The sequence below is a fragment of the Lipophrys pholis genome, assembly GCF_963383615.2.
Source record: "Lipophrys pholis genome assembly, chromosome: 6".
NCBI lineage: Eukaryota > Metazoa > Chordata > Actinopteri > Blenniiformes > Blenniidae > Lipophrys > Lipophrys pholis.
Window position 1 is genome coordinate 25,864,359 of NC_137629.1, and position 20,338 is coordinate 25,884,696.

Below are 20,338 nucleotides of genomic sequence, written 5' to 3' on the forward strand. Positions count from 1 at the left end.
CTTCCTTTCCTTGGACGCATTGATCGCGCAGGTCAGCTACTCTATTCCAGAGGAAATGTCGAAAGGATCTCTAGTGGGAAACATAGCGCAGGATTTGGGTTTGGAAATTAAACGTTTGATATCCGGCAAAGCGAAGATCTACACTCGAAACAGCGACGAGTACATCGAGCTGAGCAGAGAAAGAGGAGTCCTCCTCGTCAAGGAAAGGATCGACAGAGAGGCGCTGTGTACAGAGACGGCGCTTTGTGCTTTGCATTTCCAGATCATTTTGGAAAATCCGATGGAGTTTTACACGGTTACTGTACAGATTACTGATATTAACGATAATGCACCGACCTTTGAGAAGAATGAAATTCTGTTTAAAATCAGTGAATCAGCAGCGACCGGAGCTAAATTTATGCTAAAAAGAGCAGCCGATCTGGATGTAGGACGGAATGGGGTTCATCATTATGAACTCAAACCGACAAATAACTTTGCTCTAAAAATGCACAATAATGCAGATGGCAATAAAAATGTGGAGATGGTTTTACAGAAGCCTCTAGACAGAGAGAAACAGGAGCAGATTCCCCTCGTATTAACAGCGGTAGATGGAGGAGAGCCGCAGATGTCAGGAACAATGATGATCGTTATTACAGTTTTAGACGCGAATGATAACGCTCCTGTTTTTACACAGCAAACATACAAAGCTACAGTTACTGAGAATACACCTAAAGGCACAGTTGTTGCTACTGTAACGGCCTCAGATGCAGATGAAGGCTCTAACAGTAAAGTAACCTATTCAATTACTAACACGTTAGACAATGTAGGAAAAATGTTTGAGGTGAGGGAGGACACTGGTGAGGTTTTTTTAATTGGAAATGTTGATTTTGAAAAAATTAAAAATGTCCAGATAGATCTAGTTGCAAGTGACGATGGAGGACTGACTGATACTTGCAAGTTAATTGTTGATGTTCAGGATATAAACGACAATACACCTGAAATCAATATAATGTCAAAGTCAAACATTATAACAGAAAATGCTGAGCTCAATACAGTTGTAACGATGATACATATTGAGGATCTAGACTCAGGAGAAAATGGGAACACAAAATGTTTTATCAATGAAAATATACCATTCATACTAAAATCATCCTCAAATAATTTTTATCGTTTAATGACAAACAACGATTTAGACCGAGAGAGATCCTCTGAGTATAATATCACAGTAACCTGCTCTGATGAGGGAGTTCCCTCCCTCTCCAGCAGCGTCACTCTCACATTACAGATCTCTGATATAAATGATAACGCACCTGTCTTTGAGAAAAGCTCATATGAGGCCTACATTGTAGAAAACAACACACCAGGTCTTTCTATATTCAAAGTAAAAGCTACAGATGCTGACTGGCAGCAAAATGCCCGTGTTTCTTACATGTTGGAGGACTCCTCTGTTAACGGAGTCCCAGTCTCCTCATATGTTTCTGTCAGTGCAGATAGTGGAGTCATCCATGCAGTGCGCTCGTTTGACTATGAACAGATCAAAGATTTCCAGTTTCTTGTTAAAGCTCAGGATGGAGGATCTCCTCCACTCAGCAGCAACGCGACAGTGAAAATCCAGATCCAGGACCAGAACGACAACCCCCCTCAGGTCCTGTACCCAGTGCAGACTGGTGGCTCTGTGGTGGCTGAGATGGTGCCTCGTTCAGCAGATGTGGGCTATCTGGTGACTAAAGTGGTGGCTGTTGATGTGGACTCTGGACAGAATGCCTGGCTCTCATATAAACTACAGAAAGCCACAGACAGAGCGCTGTTTGAAGTTGGCTTACAGAATGGAGAAATCAGAACGATCCGCCAAGTGAATGATAAAGATGCAGTCAAACAGAGACTGGCCGTTATAGTGGAGGACAACGGACAGCCCTCTCGTTCAGCTACAGTCATTGTGAACGTGGCCGTGGCGGACAGCTTCCCTGAAGTGCTGTCAGAGTTCACTGACCTGATCCACGACAAGGAGTACAATGACAACCTAACTTTTTACTTAGTGTTGGCTCTGGCTGTAGTTTCCTTCCTCTTCATCACCTGTGTGGTGGTGATTATATCAGTGAAAATCTACAGATGGAGACAGTCTCGCGTCCTGTATCACTCCAACCTGCCTGTGATTCCATATTATCCACCACGATACTCAGACACTTTGGGGACAGGAACTCTCCAACATGTGTACAATTACGAGGTGTGCAGGACGACTGACTCCAGAAAGAGTGACTGTAAGTTCGGCCGAGCTGGTAGTCAGAACGTGCTGATAATGGATCCCAGTTCAACAACGACGATGCAGCGGATACAGAGTGAGAAGAGCATCCTGGATGAACCTGACTCTCCTCTAGAGGTTAGTTCAATAGTGACGCTTTACATGAATACATTTCAAATTGCTCTTGAGGATAAATCTGTGACAATAACTCGAAATTGTCATAAGTTCAAATTTTGTTTTCCATCCTTAAGTTGCAGTCAGTATTAACGTGTGGTCATGCTTTTGTGTTTGTTTTTCCAAGTTTGATTCCATAGTTTTGCTATTTGAAAGCTATAAATCAGATTTTTCTTTCATCTTGCCACGTGATGTATGTTTTTTTTGGTCATTTTTGTGGGTATTTTACCATCAAATAATATATTGTCGAAAAATACATTTCACAATTGTAAACATTTACTCTCATGAATATATATGTATATATTTTTTTTTTCTAATTTATATTAGCATTTCATTGTGAGAGTTTAGAATCAGCTGACAGCCTTGTAACTATTGCAAAAGTTATCCGACTTTGTTTATTTATTTTTTATTTCATTGTCGTTTGAAAATGTTTGAACAACCGCTCATTGCATATATGTATTGTTTCAATTGAGACCTCACTGCTTGTTTTGAAAACCTACGAGACCTTCATGATTTTAGGATCTCTGATAGCGAAAGGAACAAACTGATCAGTTCGCTCCCGCTGCATTGTCTTTCTATTTTCTTTTTTCTTTGCATTTACATTTACTGGACCATTAGCAACTTTCTTCTCGTGTCTTTATTGACATATATACCAATAGTTTAGCATTTAGTGGGAATTCATAACCACAACTTATCACGAAGCTGCTCTCAACTACTATATTTAAAATTGGTGTGATTTATTGCTGGTTTCTCTCATTTTGTAGTACTTCGTCAGTATAACATCCTGCACAATATACTGGTGGGTTTCTGCAGTGTTGTGTTATGAACTCACAGGGCCGCTGTTGACCATGGTGTTGGTGGCAGAGTTAGACTGTATCAGCACCTCCTATACCGCCGACATAAAGCGATAAGCCTCGGAGCGAAAGGATCGACATTGTGGATCTGCGCAATCTCTTATTCGACTAATTTCTGGACATTTTTACGTGTTGTGGATTAATAACAACGACTTGTTTATTTTTGACGGGATGGTTCACCTCTCTTTGGATATATAGACGGATTCCCGAATCTCATCAGGAGAGAAATCTTTGAAAGAACAATGGAGGGAATGATATTGCTGTGTTTATTTTTCCTTTCCTTTGGCTCGGTGATCACCCAGGTCAGTTACACAATACCTGAAGAAATGGCTCAAGGATCAATAATCGGTAACATTGCGCAGGATTTAGGCTTAGAAATCGAGCGTCTGACTTCTGGTAAAGCTCGGATATATTCAAGAGATAGTGACGCATACATTGTGCTGAACCGAGAAAGAGGAGTGCTCCTTGTTAAAGAGAGAATCGACAGAGAGGCGCTCTGCAGACAGACCACGCCGTGTGCGTTACATTTTCAGATAATTTTAGAGAATCCAATCGAATTTTACACGATCACAGTACAGATCACAGATATTAATGACAATGCACCGACCTTCGAGGAAGAGAAAATGGAATTCAAAATTAGCGAGTCTGCCACGATAGGGTCCAAATTTGTGCTACAACGCGCTGTGGATCGAGATGTTGGAAAAAATGATCTCCGAAGGTATGAATTAAAACCCACTGAAAACTTTGCTCTGAAGGGATACAGTAACACTGATGAAAATAAAAACGTGGAGATGGTGTTGCAGAAGCCTTTAGACAGAGAGAAACAGGAGCAGATATATCTCGTGTTAACGGCGATTGATGGAGGAGAGCCGCAGATGTCAGGAACAATGTTGATCGTTATTACAGTTTTAGACGTGAATGATAACGCGCCTGTTTTTATACAGCAAACATACAAAGCTACAGTCACCGAAAATTCACCCAAAGGCACAATCGTTGGTACCGTAAGGGCCTCAGATGCAGATCAAGGCTCCAACAGTAAAATAACATATTCAATTACAAATACATTAGATGACGTCAGAAAGGTATTTCAAGTGAATAAAGAAAATGGAGAAGTATCTTTAATCGGAAATATTGATTTCGAAGATTCGAGAAATTTTCAAATAAATTTGCGTGCTAGTGATGAAGGAGGACTTACAGACTCTTGTAAACTTATAATTGATGTGCAAGATGTAAATGACAACAAACCTGAAATTAATATAATGTCTAAATCTACTGTGATATTAGAAAACGTCAAACTCAATACTGTCGTTACTGTGATAAACATCGAGGATAAAGATACGGGAGAAAACGGAAAAATACAGTGTTTTATTAGTGGTAATGTCCCCTATGTGTTAAAATCATCGGCAAATAATTTCTATACTTTAGTAACAGACAGTGAATTAGACCGAGAGACATCATCTGAGTATAATATCACAGTGACCTGCTCTGATGAGGGAGTACCCTCCCTCTCCAGCAGCATCACTCTCACCTTACAAATCTCTGATGTAAATGATAACGCACCTGTCTTTGAGAGCAGCTCATATGAGGCCTACATACTAGAAAACAACACACCGGGTCTCTCTGTATTCACAGTAAAAGCTACAGATGCTGACTGGAACCAAAATGCCCGTGTTTCTTACTTACTGGAGGACTCCGCTGTTAACGGAGTGCCAATCTCATCATATGTGTCCGTCAGTGCAGATAGTGGAGTCATCCATGCAGTGCGCTCGTTTGACTACGAACAGATCAAAGATTTCCAGTTTCACGTTAAAGCTCAGGATGGAGGATCTCCTCCACTGAGCAGCAACGTGACAGTAAAAATCCAGATCCAGGACCAGAACGACAACCCCCCTCAGGTCCTGTACCCAGTGCAGACTGGTGGCTCTGTGGTGGCTGAGATGGTGCCTCGTTCAGCAGATGTGGGCTATCTGGTGACTAAAGTGGTGGCTGTTGATGTGGACTCTGGACAGAATGCCTGGCTCTCATATAAACTACATAAAGCCACTGACAGGGCGCTGTTTGAAGTTGGTTTACAGAATGGAGAAATCAGAACTATCCGCCAAGTGAATGATAAAGATGCAGTGAAACAAAGACTGGCTGTTATAGTGGAGGACAACGGACAGCCCTCTCGTTCAGCTACAGTCATTGTGAACGTGGCGGTGGCGGACAGCTTCCCTGAAGTGATGTCAGAGTTCACCGACCTGATCCACGACAAGGAGTACAATGACAACCTGACTTTTTACTTAGTGTTGGCTCTGGCTGTAGTTTCCTTCCTCTTCATCACCTGTGTGGTGGTGATTATATCAGTGAAAATCTACAGATGGAGACAGTCCCGCATCCTGTATCACTCCAACCTGCCTGTGATTCCATATTATCCACCACGTTACTCGGACACTTTGGGGACAGGAACTCTCCAACATGTGTACAATTACGAGGTGTGCAGGACGACTGACTCCAGAAAGAGTGACTGTAAGTTCGGCAGAGCTGGTAGTCAGAACGTGCTGATAATGGACCCCAGTTCAACAGGGACGATGCAGCGGATACAGAGTGAGAAGAGCATCCTGGATGAACCTGACTCTCCTATTGAGGTTAGACGAATTTCAAACTGTTATTGTTTAACAAGTTACATAATTACAATTATTAATTTCTTGTTTCTTTTCATGAGCTTATTAAAAGGCAAGCAGCTGAGCGGTTTTTGTTTTTCTGCTGGTTTTTTTTGGTTTTTATCTCTTGACACATGCTTGGTCACCCTTAAAATGTAGTTATTTTATCCATGACAATGTGTTTCATTGATGGAAATTTTTAGAATTTTGATCGGGAATTTGTATTTGATTGATTGATTGATTGATTGATTGATTGATTGCTTGATTGATTGATTGCTTGATTGATTCGTTGATTGATTTATTGCTTGATTGGTTGATTAATTAATTTATTGATTGATTGAGTGATGTTTCGTATCCTTCACACAGTCGTTTTTCAGTAGCTTTTTTTCAGTAACATGTGGAACCTGCTGCAATTTAAAGTGCTCTTCCTTCAGTAAATGTATTTCAGAACCGTGGAGAGCGACGTGATTAGTTGAAGTTGTAGTATCCGTAAACTTGTGTGGAAATGATGTTCAATAATTTTTTTTCTGCATTCAGTCTTCTCCTTCTCACCTCATGTAGTATATCTGAAGGTTTTTTCCTCATAATTATTGCATCTGTTTAACTCTCTTCAGTGGTTGTTTTCTCAGATAATATCTTCTCCACTCAGTCAAGACACACGCCTTCTTTTTGTTTTCCATTATCGGACATGCTTTGTCTTAATAATTATTTTATTATAAATGCATTGATTTTTATGTCCAATATATATATATATATATGTGTGTGTGTGTGTGTGTGTGTGTGTGTGTGTGTGTGTGTGTGTGTGTGTGTGTGTGTGTGTGTGTGTGTGTGTGTGTGTGTGTGTGTGTGTGTATTTATTCGGTGTATTTCAATATTTGGACTCTTAGGGCCGCTGTTGACCATGATGAATGTTGCTGGTTGAGATTGTATTTGTAGCAGTCCCTCCTTTCTGAGATCGTCATTATACAAAGAGAAAATGACGACCAAGGATCGGACAATGCTGGTCATGGCGGACTGATTACAAATGAAACATATCTCGATTCAGTTTGGATCAATCGGATTCTTAAGACGTCACTGAAAATAGGTTTTGGATTATTGTGGTTTCTGTTTTATGGATTATACGTGGATTTTGTAGCTTCACTGTCGACAAAAGATCCAGTTGAACAATGAATCGGCAAGTACTGTTGTTTATTTCCCTCCTTTCCTTCGACGCAGTGATCGCGCAGGTCAGCTACTCTATTCCAGAGGAAATGTCAAAGGGATCTCTAGTGGGAAACATAGCGCAGGATTTGGGATTGGAAATTAAACGTTTTATATCCGGGAAGGCAAAAATCTACACTCGAAACAGCGACGAGTACATCGAGCTGAGCAGAGAAAGAGGAGTCCTCCTCGTCAAGGAAAGGATCGACAGAGAGGCGCTGTGTACAGAGACGGCGCTTTGTGCTTTGCATTTCCAGATCATTTTAGAGAATCCGATTGAGTTTTATACAGTTATTGTTCAGATTACTGATATTAATGACAATCCTCCGACCTTTGAAAAAAACGAGATGAAATTTAAAATTAGCGAATCAGCGACCACTGGGGCAAAATTTGTCCTAGACAGAGCTGTAGATCTGGACGTTGATGTCAATGGCCTGCAGGATTACATTTTAAAACCAACCGATCATTTTGCTTTAAAATTGCAGAGTAACACGAATGGCAATAAAAACGTGGAGATGGTTTTACAGAAGCCTTTAGACAGAGAGAAACAAGAGCAGATATCTCTCGTTTTAACAGCGGTAGATGGAGGAGAGCCGCAGATGTCAGGAACATTGTTGATCGTTATTACTGTTTTAGATGTTAATGATAACGCCCCTGTTTTTACACAGCAAACATACAAAGTGACAGTCACTGAAAATTCACCTATAGGTACAGTTGTTGCTACTGTAACGGCCTCAGATGCGGATGAAGGCTCAAACAGTAAAATAACCTATTCAATCACTAACACGTTAGACAATGTAAGGAAAATATTTAAGATCAACGGGGAAAACGGGGAAATTTCATTAATAGAAAGTATCGACTTTGAAAAATCAAAACACTTTCAAATAAATTTGCTTGCAAGTGACGATGGAGGCCTGACAGATTCCTGTAAGTTAATCGTAGATGTGCAAGATGTTAATGATAATGAGCCTGAAATCAACATAATGTCCAAATCTAATCTTATATCAGAGGATGCTAAACTTCAAACGGTTGTGACTGTGATAAACACTGAAGACCTGGATTCAGGAGAGAATGGAAAAGTGCAATGTTTTATCAACGAAAATGTACCATTTGCTTTAAAAACATCAACAAATAATTTCTATAGTTTAGTGACAGATAGTGATTTGGACCGAGAGACATCCTCTGATTATAATATCACAGTGACTTGCTCTGATGAGGGAGTACCCTCCCTCTCCAGCAGTGTCACTCTCACGTTACAAATCTCTGATGTGAATGATAACGCACCTGTCTTTGAGAGGAGCTCATATCAGGCCTACATAGTAGAAAACAACACACCAGGTCTCTCTATATTTACAGTAAAAGCTATAGATGCTGACTGGAACCAGAATGCTCGTGTTTCATACTTACTGGAGGACTCCTCTGTTAACGGAGTGCCAGTCACCTCATATGTTTCTGTCAGTGCAGATAGTGGAGTCATCCATGCAGTGCGTTCTTTTGACTATGAACAGATCAAAGATTTCCAGTTTCTCATCAAAGCTCAGGATGGAGGCTCTCCTCCACTTAGCAGCAACGTGACAGTGAAAATCCAGATCCAGGACCAGAACGACAACCCCCCTCAGGTCCTGTATCCAGTGCAGACTGGTGGCTCTGTGGTGGCTGAGATGGTGCCTCGTTCAGCAGATGTGGGCTATCTGGTGACTAAAGTGGTGGCCGTTGATGTGGACTCTGGACAAAATGCCTGGCTCTCATATAAACTACAGAAAGCCACAGACAGGGCGCTGTTTGAAGTTGGCTTACAGAATGGAGAAATCAGAACTATCCGTCAAGTGAATGATAAAGATGCAGTGAAACAACGACTGGCTGTTATAGTGGAGGACAACGGACAGCCCTCTCGTTCAGCTACAGTCATTGTGAACGTGGCGGTGGCGGACAGCTTCCCTGAAGTGATGTCAGAGTTCACCGACCTGATCCACGACAAGGAGTACAATGACAACCTGACTTTTTACTTAGTGTTGGCTCTGGCTGTAGTTTCCTTCCTCTTCATCACCTGTGTGGTGGTGATTATATCAGTGAAAATCTACAGATGGAGACAGTCCCGCATCCTGTATCACTCCAACCTGCCTGTGATTCCATATTATCCACCACGTTACTCGGACACTTTGGGGACGGGAACTCTCCAACATGTGTACAATTACGAGGTGTGCAGGACGACTGACTCCAGAAAGAGTGACTGTAAGTTCGGCAGAGCTGGTAGTCAGAACGTGCTGATAATGGACCCCAGTTCTACAGCGACGATGCAGCGGATACAGAGTGAGAAGAACATCCTGGATGAACCTGACTCTCCTATAGAGGTTAGACTTATTTAACATCTTTCTTCTGCATGGCCACCTATAGACATTTCAAGTTAAAGCTTTAGCTACATTTAAAGGTGAATACATGCATTTATTGGCCCAATGGCTCTTTCTTTTCTTTTCAACCAGTCAAAAAATGTTTAACAGCTGCTGGTGGTTTTAATCCTACAGCTACTCGTGGTTTTCATCCGCCTTCTACGTATGACTCTTAGAAACTTAAATTCATTCTTTCCATTTTACGTACTTCTTATGTAATTTGTCCTCTGCTCTTAAATCGAAGTTTATCACACATTTAGCGAGTGTTGTAATCTGGATTTTGTTGTGTCATAAATGTTCAACTAAGTTGAGAATCCACATTCCATTACATGTCTACGGTGTTACGTTTTGTTTGAAAAATAAGATAATAACAATACATACATCCACACTAAAAAAAAGAAAATCAACTCAGCAGTTTTTCAGTTTACATATCAGAAATATGTTTGATTGACATGAGTATATTGAGTTTCTTGTTGTTAAATGGTTCATTCTAATAATTGTTGTTAAGGTAATATGAATAATGGGGATGAAATCTACTTATTATGAATATTTAGAAATGTGTGACATGATTAGATGACATTAACTCAACAAATTATTTTTGTGAGGGTGGAAATAACTGAGAATGTTTTTTTTTAGTTCACAGTTCTACCTGTTTTCCAATTGGATCGGGGCATGTGTGTGGTATGGGGCTTAGAAAGCCATTTAACGTGTGTATCAGCAGGTTTTGAAGTTGTTTGTTTTCGTTTTTGTATGTTTCAGCACGTTGGACAGCGACAGTTTTTGTGTCCTTTTTTTTGCTTCACATTGTGAAGCTTTATGTTACACAATGTGCAATGGCATCCATATAGAATTTCAAAAGTGAAATATTGAAACTCGTGATTATTGTATGCTTGTTTGTAGATGGTTTAATTCATTCATCCATCTTCGACCACTTTATCCTGGGCAGAATAGCGGGTTGCTGGGACCAATTTTAGCTCATTTTGGATAAGAGCAGCGTACACCCTGGACAGCTTGTCAGTCCAACACACTATACTTAGTTGATTATTTGAAATATCGCACCAAATATAGATGCATATTTTCATTCAAAGAAGTGTGTGATCCCGAATACAATATATATAATGACTTCAGGAGAGTTTAAAGCTGGCAACTCCTCTATATTGTTCTTCGAATTGCCTAGTAAAAAGTAGTTCATGCTTAATTTCTGCAGTTTTCCAATGTGAACTCTTAGGGCCGCTGTTGGCCTGTGAGTGTTTCTTTCTGGCAGCAGGATTGTTGCAGCACCTCCCATATCTCTTCGACACAATAAAGAAAGAACACGACGTTGAGGAACAGTCACTCGAGTTTTGAGCAGAATTTAAAAAAACAATTCGATCTGTGGAGATATCTGACCAATCTCAGTGATGCCTTTTCTGGATTAAGGAAGGACACACGATACTTTTCACCTCTGTGGAATATAAATCTTGTGGAGTATAGTACATCAAATCGTATTGAACAATGACAAGGCAAGTGCTGTTGATTGTCTGTCTCCTCTCCGTCGGCTCGGTGTTTGGACAGGTCAGCTACTCCATTCCTGAAGAAATGACGAAAGGATCGTTAGTCGGTAACATAGGGCAGGATTTAGGTTTAGAAGTAAAACGTTTGATTTCTGGCAAAGCCCGAATTTTTACACGAGACAGCGACGGATATATCGAGCTGAACAGAGAAAGAGGAGTCCTCCTTGTAAAAGACAGAATCGACAGAGAGGCGCTCTGCAGACAGACGACGCCGTGTGCGTTACATTTCCAAATCATTCTAGAGAATCCGATGGAATTTTATACGGTCACTGTACAGATTACTGATGTTAACGATAATTCACCGACTTTTAAGAAACGTGAAATGGTATTCAAAATCAGCGAATCGGCAACCACCGGTGTAAAATTTATGTTAGAAAGAGCAGTGGATTTGGATGTCGGAATTAATAGTGTTCATGGATACGAATTAAAATCAACGGATAATTTTTCTCTGAAAGTGTATAACAGCGGGGATGGCAATAAAAACGTGGAGATGGTTTTGCAGAAGCCTTTAGATCGAGAGAAACAGGATCAGATTTCTCTCGTGTTAACAGCAGTAGATGGAGGAGAGCCGCAGATGTCAGGAACAATGTTAATCGTTATTACTGTCATAGACGCGAATGATAACGCTCCTGTTTTTACACAGCAAACATACAAAGCTGCAATTATTGAGAATTCACCTAAAGGCACAGTTGTTGCTACTGTGACAGCCTCAGATGCAGATCAAGGCTCTAACAGTAAAATAAAATATTCAATTACAAATATGTTAGATGATGATCGTAAAATATTTGAAATTAATCAGGAAAATGGTGAAGTTATTTTAATTGGAAATGTTGATTTCGAGGAGTCAAGAATCTACCAAATAAATTTACACGCCAGTGACAACGGAGGACTTACAGATTCTTCAAAATTAATTATTGATGTCCAGGATGTAAATGACAACGTTCCTGAAATTACCATAATGTCAAAATCAACTGTGATATCTGAAAATGCTGCTCTGCATACAGTTGTTACGATGATAAACATTGATGACAAAGACTCGGGTGAAAATGGAAAAATACATTGTCTCATGACTGACACTGTACCTTTCATTTTGAAATCATCAAAAAATAATTTCTATAGTTTAGTAACAGACAGTGATTTAGACCGAGAGAGATCAGCTGAGTATAATATCACAGTAACCTGCTCTGATGAGGGAGTACCCTCCCTCTCCAGCAGCGTCACTCTCACCTTACAGATCTCTGATGTAAATGATAACGCACCCGTCTTTGAGAAAAGCTCATATGAGGCCTACATAGTAGAAAACAACACACCGGGTCTTTCTATATTCACAGTAAAAGCCACAGATCCTGACTGGAACCAGAATGCCCGTGTTTCTTACATCCTGGAGGACTCCTCTTTTAACGGAGTGCCAGTCTCCTCGTATGTTTCCGTCAGTGCAGATAGTGGAGTCATCCATGCAGTGCGCTCGTTTGACTACGAACAGATCAAAAATTTCCAGTTTCATGTTAAAGCACAGGATGGAGGCTCGCCTCCACTTAGCAGCAACGTGACAGTGAAAATCCAGATCCAGGACCAGAACGACAACCCCCCTCAGGTCCTCTACCCAGTGCAGACTGGTGGCTCTGTGGTGGCTGAGATGGTGCCTCGTTCAGCAGATGTGGGCTATCTGGTGACTAAAGTGGTGGCTGTTGATGTGGACTCTGGACAGAATGCCTGGCTCTCATATAAATTACACAAAGCCACAGACAGGGCGCTGTTTGAAGTGGGCTTACAGAATGGAGAAATCAGAACTATCCGTCAAGTGAATGATAAAGATGCAGTGAAACAAAGACTGGCTGTTATAGTGGAGGACAACGGACAGCCCTCTCGTTCAGCTACAGTCATTGTGAACGTGGCGGTGGCGGACAGCTTCCCTGAAGTGCTGTCAGAGTTCACCGACCTGATCCACGACAAGGAATACAATGACAACATGACTTTTTACTTAGTGTTGGCTCTGGCTGTAGTTTCCTTCCTCTTCATCACCTGTGTGGTGGTGATTATATCAGTGAAAATCTACAGATGGAGACAGTCTCGCATCCTGTATCACTCCAACCTGCCTGTGATTCCATATTATCCACCACGTTACTCAGACACTTTGGGGACAGGAACTCTCCAACATGTGTACAATTACGAGGTGTGCAGGACGACTGACTCCAGAAAGAGTGACTGTAAGTTCGGCCGAGCTGGTAGTCAGAACGTGCTGATAATGGACCCCAGTTCAACAGGGACGATGCAGCGGATACAGAGTGAGAAGAGCATCCTGGATGAACCTGACTCTCCTATAGAGGTTAGACTTAACATTTTTTCTTAAACATTATTACCTATGGACGTTCCATGTTAAAGCTTTAGCTATATTAAAAGGTGAACATGTTAAGTTTATTGGCTCGATGCCTCTCTGTTTTTGTTTTAACCAATCAAATAAATAAATAAATAAATAAATAATGGGTTTTTCAGCTCATGGTGGTTTAAATCCGGTGTTTATATATTACTCTTGGGACATTTGTTTGATACTTTCCATTTTACTTATTTCTTACGTTATTTGTTCTTTGGTTATTAATTGCATTCTGTCACACACCTACCAAGAGTTACATTGTAAATTGTATTGAATAATAAATCTCCAACTAAGTGGAGAAGCTAACTTCCAAATTGTGTTGATGGCGATACTTCTCTTTGGTATTATTTTATGTTTAATTTTTTTAAAGTATACTACCTATATATTTATTTCGAACTGTGGCTTCCAATAATCTCAAGGCATGCCTGTGGTTTAGGGGCTTTCTGTTATAATCCATTATTGTGTGGGTGTTGGCACGTTTGGTAGTGCTTTGTGTTCGCCTTGTGTTTTTCAGAACATTGGACAGCGACCGTTAGTATTAGTCCTTTTTTGCTGCGCCTCCTGCGTTAGTGGCGTCCTTATATAATTCCAATAGTGACATTTTTGAAGTATTTCAACTAGTGGTCTTGTATATGCTTGTTTGTAGATGGTTCAATTCATTCATCCAATGTCGACCACTTTATCCTGTGCACAATAACGGGGTTTTTGTACCAAACTCAGCTAATTGTGGGCAGGGGCATGGGACACCCTGGACAGCATGTTAGTCCAACACAGTAAATAGGTGCTTTTTTAAAATATCACACCTAATAAAGACAAAGATTTTTATTCAGTGAAGTTTGTGGTCCTTGAGACATTATTGACAATGGAGCGATGAAAGCTCACAACACCTGTATATTGTTGTTCGAAATGCCGAGTAAAAAGTAATTCATGCTCAATTTCTGCAGTTTTCCGATGTGAACTCTTAGGGCCGCTGTTGGCCTGTGAGTGTTTCTTTCAGGCAGCAGGATTGTTGCAGCACCTCCCATATCTCGTCGACACAATAAAGAAAGAACACGACGTAGAGGAACATTCACTCGAGTTTTGAGCCGAATTTAAATAACACGTCGATCTTTGGGAATATCTGACTGATGTGGGTGATGCCTTTCCTGGATTAAGGAATGATACACGATATTTTTCAACCCGGTGGAATATAATCATTCGCGAGGACAGTAAATCAAATCGTATTGAACAATGACAAGGCAAGTGTTGTTGATTGTCTGTATCCTCTCCGTCGGCTCGGTGTTTGGACAGGTCAGCTACTCCATTCCTGAAGAAATGACGAAAGGATCGTTAGTCGGTAACATAGGGCAGGATTTAGGTTTTGAAGTAAAACGTTTGATTTCTGGCAAAGCCCGAATTTTTACACGAGACAGCGACGGATATATCGAGCTGAACAGAGAAAGAGGAGTCCTCCTTGTAAAAGACAGAATCGACAGAGAGGCGCTCTGCAGACAGACTACGCCGTGTGCGTTACATTTCCAAATCATTCTGGAGAATCCGATGGAGTTTTACACGGTTAGTGTACAGATCACTGATATTAACGACAATGCCCCGACATTTGAAAAGAGCGAAATGATTTTCAAAATCAGCGAGTCCGCAACGATCGGTGCGAAATTTGTTCTTCAGCGGGCGGTGGATCTTGATGTCGGGATTAATGATCTAAAACGCTACCAATTGAGGCCGACAGACAATTTTGCTCTAAAAACGCACAGTGACGCCAATGGAAATAAAAACGTTGAGATGGTTTTACAGAAGCCTTTAGACAGAGAGAAACAGGAGCAGATATCTCTCGTGTTAACAGCGGTAGATGGAGGAGAGCCGCAGATGTCAGGAACAATGATGATCGTTATTACAGTTTTAGACGTGAATGACAACGCTCCTGTTTTTACTCAGCAAACGTACAAAGCTATAGTAACTGAAAATTCATCTAAAGGCACAATCGTCGCCACTGTAGCAGCCTCCGATGCAGATCAAGGCTCTAACAGTAAAGTAACGTATTCGATCACAAATACATTAGATGATATCAGTAAAGTGTTTTCTATAAATGAGGACAATGGAGAAATTATCTTGGTTGGAAATATTGATTTTGAAGAGTCCCGAAGTTATGAAATAAATTTACTTGCCAGTGATGAAGGAGGACTTACTGATTCTTGTAAATTAATTGTTGACGTGCAGGATAAGAATGATAATAAGCCTGAAATAACCATAATGTCTAAATCCAATGTTGTTTCAGAAAACGCAAAAATAAATACAGTTGTGACAATGATAAACATTGAGGACAAAGACTCGGGGCAAAATGGAAATGTACAATGTTTCATTGATGACAACATACCTTTTGCTTTAAAAACCTCAACAAACAATTTCTATAGTTTAGTGACAGACAGTGATTTAGACCGAGAGAGATCATCTGCGTATAATATCACAGTGACCTGCTCTGATGAGGGAGTGCCCTCCCTCTCCAGCAGCATCACTCTCACCTTACAGATCTCTGATGTAAATGATAACGCACCTGTCTTTGAGAGGAGCTCATATGAGGCCTACATAGTAGAAAACAACACACCAGGTATTTCTATATTCACAGTAAAAGCTACAGATGCTGACTGGAACCAAAATTCCCGTGTTTCTTACTTACTGGAGGACTCCTCTGTTAACGGAGTGCCAGTCTCCTCATATGTGTCCGTCAGTGCAGATAGTGGAGTCATCCATGCAGTGCGCTCGTTTGACTACGAACAGATCAAAGACTTCCAGTTTCTTGTTAAAGCTCAGGATGGAGGCTCTCCTCCACTTAGCAGCAACGTGACAGTGAAAATCCAGATCCAGGACCAGAACGACAACCCCCCTCAGGTCCTGTACCCAGTGCAGACTGGTGGCTCTGTGGTGGCTGAGATGGTGCCTCGTTCAGCAGATGTGGGCTATCTGGTGACTAAAGTGGTGGCTGTTGATGTGGACTCTGGACAGAATGCCTGGCTCTCATATAAACTTCAGAAAGCCACAGATAGGGCGCTGTTTGAAGTGGGCTTACAGAATGGAGAAATCAGAACTATCCGCCAAGTGAATGATAAAGATGCAGTGAAACAAAGACTGACTGTTATAGTGGAGGACAACGGACAGCCCTCTCGTTCAGCTACAGTCATTGTGAACGTGGCGGTGGCGGACAGCTTCCCTGAAGTTATGTCAGAGTTCACCGACCTGATCCACGACAAGGAATACAATGACAATCTGACTTTTTACTTAGTGTTGGCTCTGGCTGTAGTTTCCTTCCTCTTCATCACCTGTGTGGTGGTGATCATATCAGTGAAAATCTACAGATGGAGACAGTCTCGTATCCTGTATCACTCCAACCTGCCTGTGATTCCATATTATCCACCACGATACTCAGACACTTTGGGGACAGGAACTCTCCAACATGTGTACAATTACGAGGTGTGCAGGACGACTGACTCCAGAAAGAGTGACTGTAAGTTCGGCCGAGCTGGTAGTCAGAACGTGCTGATAATGGACCCCAGTTCAACAGGCACGATGCAGCGGATACAGAACGAGAAGACCCTCCTGGATGAACCTGACTCTCCTATCGAGGTTGGTCTTTTTTGTATGATCACGCCAGGATTTTATTGTTGACGTTTTGTTATTTAAAATAGTCTCAGGAAAACCAATATGATCTATTAAGATAAGCGCACCTATGTTCTAAAATTCTTGTTTTCCCCGCCTTCTGTGTCAAAATTTGGTACTCGAGTGTTGGTGTCCTCCATGTTTTTTGGTATCTCCTGGTTGCACACCGAACTGCAATCAAGTGGTCGTTATTGGCTTTTCCCCAAGCTTTTGGATGCCATCAACATTAGGCCGAGGCGTGTTCAAAAAGAGAGCCATTTAAAACATGCTGGACCGCAGATTGACGCATCTGGCATCCGCGATGTATTTCAGCACCACGGACAGCAAAAATCAAATCCTCTGATATGCAGTTGTTTATTTCTTTTGTTATACATTGTCCTGGCACTAAAAAAATGTGTTGTATGTCTCCTTGTTTCTTAAACACGTGGGATTTACGCAATATGACTCTCTGTGACTTTGGTTTTTATTATACAAATAATAAAAAAGAAGATAGAATATCAAGACTTTGAATAACTTCCTTACATGCATTGGCTTTTTTTGCGCCGTCTTGTACACCCGTGCAGTTTCATGTATTTCACTCTTAGCGACGCTGTTGGCCAATGCGTGGATGTTCCACTTCAGATTCCACAAGCACCTCCCAGATCATTTAGATTTGCTGAATGCAGAATCGTGACAGTATTTAGTCCGACATATCGAGGACACTACAAACGGGCATACGCGATTGATTTTTTATTTTTTTTTTCTGGGCATTTGCATTGACACAGCTTCATTTTTTACACTTTGTTGAGTGTGGAATATTCCACACTCGTTTCTTGGATTGTTGTTCTTTTTCGACCCGAAAATAGAGGAAGACCGACAGAGAACAATGAGGTGGCATTTACTGTTGTTTTTCGTGACGCTGGCTTCCCGTCCTGCCCTCGGGCAAGTTAGTTATTCTATTCCTGAAGAAATGTCAAAAGGCTCGCTGGTCGGTAACATAGCACAGGATTTAGGATTGGACCTAAAGCGTTTGAAAACGGGAAAAGCTCGCTTGCATGTCGGGCACAGCGCCGAATACGTCGAGCTGAACAAAGAAAGGGGGGTCCTTCTCATCAAGGAGAAGATAGACAGGGAGGCTTTATGCAAACAAACGATTCCGTGTGCCTTACATTTCCAAATGATTTTAGAAAGTCCCATCGAGTTTTATCGCATTACGGTAGAAATCACAGATATAAACGACAACGCCCCCGTTTTCAAGATGAACAGCATGCTATTTGACATTAGTGAATCGGCTGTGAGGGGCGCAAAATTTGTACTTGAGAAAGCGCTGGATTCTGACGTTGGGGTTAACGGACTCAAAAGCTACTCTCTTCAACCGACAGATAATTTCATTTTAAAGCTTGGTGACAGCGCCGATGGAGGAAAAGAGGTAGAGATGGTTTTAGATAAACCCCTCGATCGAGAAAAAGATGAGCGGTTGACTCTTACACTCACTGCTATTGACGGAGGTGAACCTCAGCTCTCAGGAACGGTGCAAATTCACATCACTGTGTTAGATGCGAATGACAATGCTCCAATATTTACGCAGTCAACATACAAGGGTACTTTAATGGAAAATTCGCCGAAAGGAACTTTATTGATGACCGTAAGAGCCACCGATATTGACCATGGAAAAAATGGTAATGTGATGTATTCTATATCAAATAATATTGACAGTGTTTTGGATTTATTTGAAATACATTATACCAGTGGTGAGGTCCGTTTGATTGGCAACCTTGATTATGAAGTATCAAAACATTATCAGCTTAACATTAAAGCAAGGGATCACGGTGGGCTCAGTGACTCTTGTAAACTTATAGTTGATATTACAGATGTGAATGACAATAGTCCGGTTATTGATTTAATGTCAACTACACAAGCTATACCAGAAGATGCTGCTTTGAAAACAGTCGTTGCTGTCATGAATGTGCATGATGCTGACTCAGATGATAATGGAATGGTTAAATGTTTTATCAGTGACAGTTTACCTTTTATTATTGAAACTACATCAAATGGCTTTTACAGCATATTGACAAACAGTGATTTAGACCGAGAGAGATCATCTGAATATAATATCACAGTAACCTGCTCTGATAATGGCGTGCCCTCCCTCTCCAGCAGCGTCACTCTCACCTTACAGATCTCTGATGTAAATGATAACGCACCTGTCTTTGAGAGGAGCTCATATGGGGCCTACATAGTAGAAAACAACACACCAGGTCTCTCTATATTCACAGTAAAAGCCACAGATCCTGACTGGAACCAGAATGCTCGTGTTTCTTACTTACTGGAAGATTCCTCTGTTAACGGAGTGCCAGTCTCCTCGTATGTGTCTGTCAGTGCAGATAGTGGAGTCATCCATGCAGTGCGCTCTTTTGACTATGAACAGATCAAAGATTTCCAGTTTCATGTTAAAGCTCAAGATGGAGGCTCTCCTCCACTTAGCAGCAATGTGACTGTGAAAATCCAGATCCAGGACCAGAACGACAACCCGCCTCAGGTCCTGTACCCAGTGCAGACTGGTGGCTCTGTGGTGGCTGAGATGGTGCCTCGTTCAGCAGATGTGGGCTATCTGGTGACTAAAGTGGTGGCTGTTGATGTGGACTCTGGACAGAATGCCTGGCTCTCATATAAACTACAGAAAGCCACAGACAGAGCGCTGTTTGAAGTCGGCTTACAGAATGGAGAAATCAGAACTATCCGTCAAGTCAATGATAAAGATGCAGTGAAACAAAGACTGACCGTTATAGTGGAGGACAACGGACAGCTCTCTCGTTCAGCTACTGTCATTGTGAACGTGGCGGTGGCGGACAGCTTCCCTGAAGTGATGTCAGAGTTCACCGACCTGATCTACGACAAGGAGTACAATGATAACCTGACTTTTTACTTAGTGTTGGCTCTGGCTGTAGTTTCCTTCCTCTTCATCACCTGTGTGGTGGTGATTATATCAGTGAAAATCTACAGATGGAGACAGTCTCGCATCCTGTATCACTCCAACCTGCCTGTGATTCCATATTATCCACCACGTTACTCGGACACTTTGGGGACAGGAACTCTCCAACATGTGTACAATTACGAGGTGTGCAGGACGACTGACTCCAGAAAGAGTGACTGTAAGTTTGGCAGAGCTGGTAGTCAGAACGTGCTGATAATGGACCCCAGTTCAACAGGGACAATGCAGCGGATACAGAGTGAGAAGAACCTCCTGGATGAACCTGACTCCCCCATAGAGGTTAGAAATATTCAATTTACTTTTGTTTATTCTGCGTGAAT

The 20,338-nt window shown here is 41.5% G+C and overlaps 1 protein-coding gene across 1 annotated transcript; it reads left to right on the forward strand.

The window, feature by feature from the left end:
* Window positions 1-55: 55 nt before the first annotated feature.
* LOC308111340 (uncharacterized protein) lies at window positions 56-20,336 on the forward strand (the record flags this gene model as incomplete). The annotated part of the gene is made up of 8 exons (XM_080466202.1): window positions 56-227; window positions 1,470-2,356; window positions 3,549-4,328; window positions 4,818-5,772; window positions 8,010-9,338; window positions 11,925-13,253; window positions 15,576-16,943; window positions 18,886-20,336. 8 exons carry the CDS (start codon window positions 56-58, stop codon window positions 20,334-20,336), a joined length of 8,271 nt encoding a protein of 2,756 aa, XP_080322328.1.
* Between the last annotated feature and the right edge of the window lie 2 nt (window positions 20,337-20,338).